Genomic DNA, 1,976 nt, shown 5'->3' on the forward strand with positions numbered 1-1,976 from the left:
TTCTTTATTGTTTACTACTTAATATTTTCCTTCTCTTTTTCATATTCCAATTATACAAAGTAGCAGAATATCTGGATTAAGTAACAGTATTGCCAATATTTTATTTCTTTTTAAATAAGAAAGTAACTTTTAAGATATGTCAAACCAAAATTTTGTTTGTTTTCAAGGATTAAGATGCTGATTCTACCCCCAGTTCCAGTTCCAAAGATTAAAGGAATAGATCCAGATCTCCTCAAGGTAATTAATAAATCTATCTAAATTTTGGATAGCACTAACACCTGAAGAATAGTGTCATATGTTGAATGTTTTTTGTAAGCTATAGATATCACATTTGATTTTTTTGTACCCCATCTCCTGGAGAAATTTTTTTTAAATATTACACTTCTTAAAACCATGAAAATGTATATATTTAAGAGTTTTGTACTAATTTACTTTTTGTTATTATATGTTCCTGTTACTGTTGTTCTTATCGTAACCATAATTAATCTGTGAGTGTTATTTGCTCAATCACTTAGCCATTATGAGTTTCTTTTCGTAAATCTTCATTTTTTTTCTGTTTCCTAGGAAGGAAAATTAGAGGAGGTGAACACAATTTTAGCCATTCATGATAACTATAAACCTGAATTCTACAATGATGACTCTTGGGTTGAATTTATTGAGCTAGACATCGATGACCCCGATGAAAAGGCTGAAGGATCAGACACAGACAGACTTCTAAGCAATGACTGTCAGAAATCACTTAATATCCTAGGGGCGAAGGATGATGACTCTGGACGTACCAGCTGTTATGAACCTGACATTCTAGAGACTGATTTCAATGCCAGTGACGTGTGTGATGGTACCTCAGAGGTTGCTCAGCCACAGAAATTAAAAGGGGAAGCAGATCTTGTGTGCCTTGACCAGAAGAATCAAAATAATTCACCTTACCCTGACGCTTCCCCTGCTACTCAGCAGCCTAGTGTTGTCCTAGCAGAGGAAAGCAAACCACAACCATGTCTTGTTGTTGGAACTGAGTCAACTCATCAAGCTGCCCATACTCAGCTAAGCAATCCGAGTTCACTGACAAACATTGACTTTTATGCCCAGGTGAGCGACATTACACCAGCAGGGAGTGTGGTCCTTTCTCCGGGCCAAAAGAATAAGGCAGGGATATCCCAGTGCGACATGCATCCAGAAGTGGTCTCACTCTGCCAAGCAAACTTCATCATGGACAACGCCTACTTCTGTGAGGCAGATGCCAAAAAGTGCATCGCAGTGGCTCCTCACATTGAGATGGAATCACAGGTAGAGCCAAGCTTTAACCAGGAGGACATTTACATCACCGCAGAAAGCCTTACCACTACTGCTGGGAGGTCTGCGACAGCAGAACACGCTCCAGATTCTGAGATGCCTGTCCCAGACTATACCTCCATTCATATAGTACAGTGTCCACAGGGCCTCATACTCAACGCGACTGCCTTGCCCTTGCCTAACAAAGAGTTTCCCTCATCGTGTGGCTATGTGAGCACAGACCAACTGAACAAACTCATGCCATAGCCTTTCTTTGATTTCCTAAGAGCTACGTATTTAATGGCAGAGAATTGGCTGGGGTGTGAATGCTTAAACCAAATCAATGTTTAAACCTTTTGAGGGGGGGCAGGAGGTAGGAGGGTGAGGTATGGATTCTAAATGCCTTTTCCGGAAATGTTGAAACATGATATTAAAAAGAAAAAATAAGAAGAATGCTTAAGCAGATAGATATTACTATTGTGAATTGTAAATATTTTAAATAATTGTCTCAGAGACTGTTTAGTGGCAGTGATTGTCTTGTTATTGTGGGTGTTAATTTTGTGATACTAAGCATTGAATGGCTGTGTTTTTAATGTATAGTAAATCATGCTTTTTGAAAAAGCGAAAAATCAGGTGGCTTTTGCAATTCAGGAAAATTGAATGCAAATCATAGCACAGGCTAATTTTTTTCTTTTTTAAATAATTGG

At 38.3% G+C, this 1,976-nt stretch overlaps 1 protein-coding gene across 1 annotated transcript in view; it reads left to right on the top strand.

Moving 5' to 3' along the window:
• GHR (growth hormone receptor) overlaps positions 1-1,970 on the top strand; it is a 301,616-nt gene extending 299,646 nt beyond the window's left edge. The window contains exons 8-9 of the mRNA XM_012664727.1: positions 168-237; positions 565-1,970. Coding sequence (XP_012520181.1) covers positions 168-237; positions 565-1,536 — 1,042 coding nt within the window. The 3' untranslated portion in view covers positions 1,537-1,970. The remainder of the gene's footprint in view (positions 1-167; positions 238-564) is intronic.
• Positions 1,971-1,976: the final 6 nt, after the last annotated feature.

This window comes from Propithecus coquereli, unplaced genomic scaffold (assembly GCF_000956105.1).
Source record: "Propithecus coquereli isolate 6110/MARCELLA unplaced genomic scaffold, Pcoq_1.0 Scaffold91, whole genome shotgun sequence".
In the NCBI taxonomy this organism is placed as follows: Eukaryota; Metazoa; Chordata; class Mammalia; order Primates; family Indriidae; genus Propithecus; species Propithecus coquereli.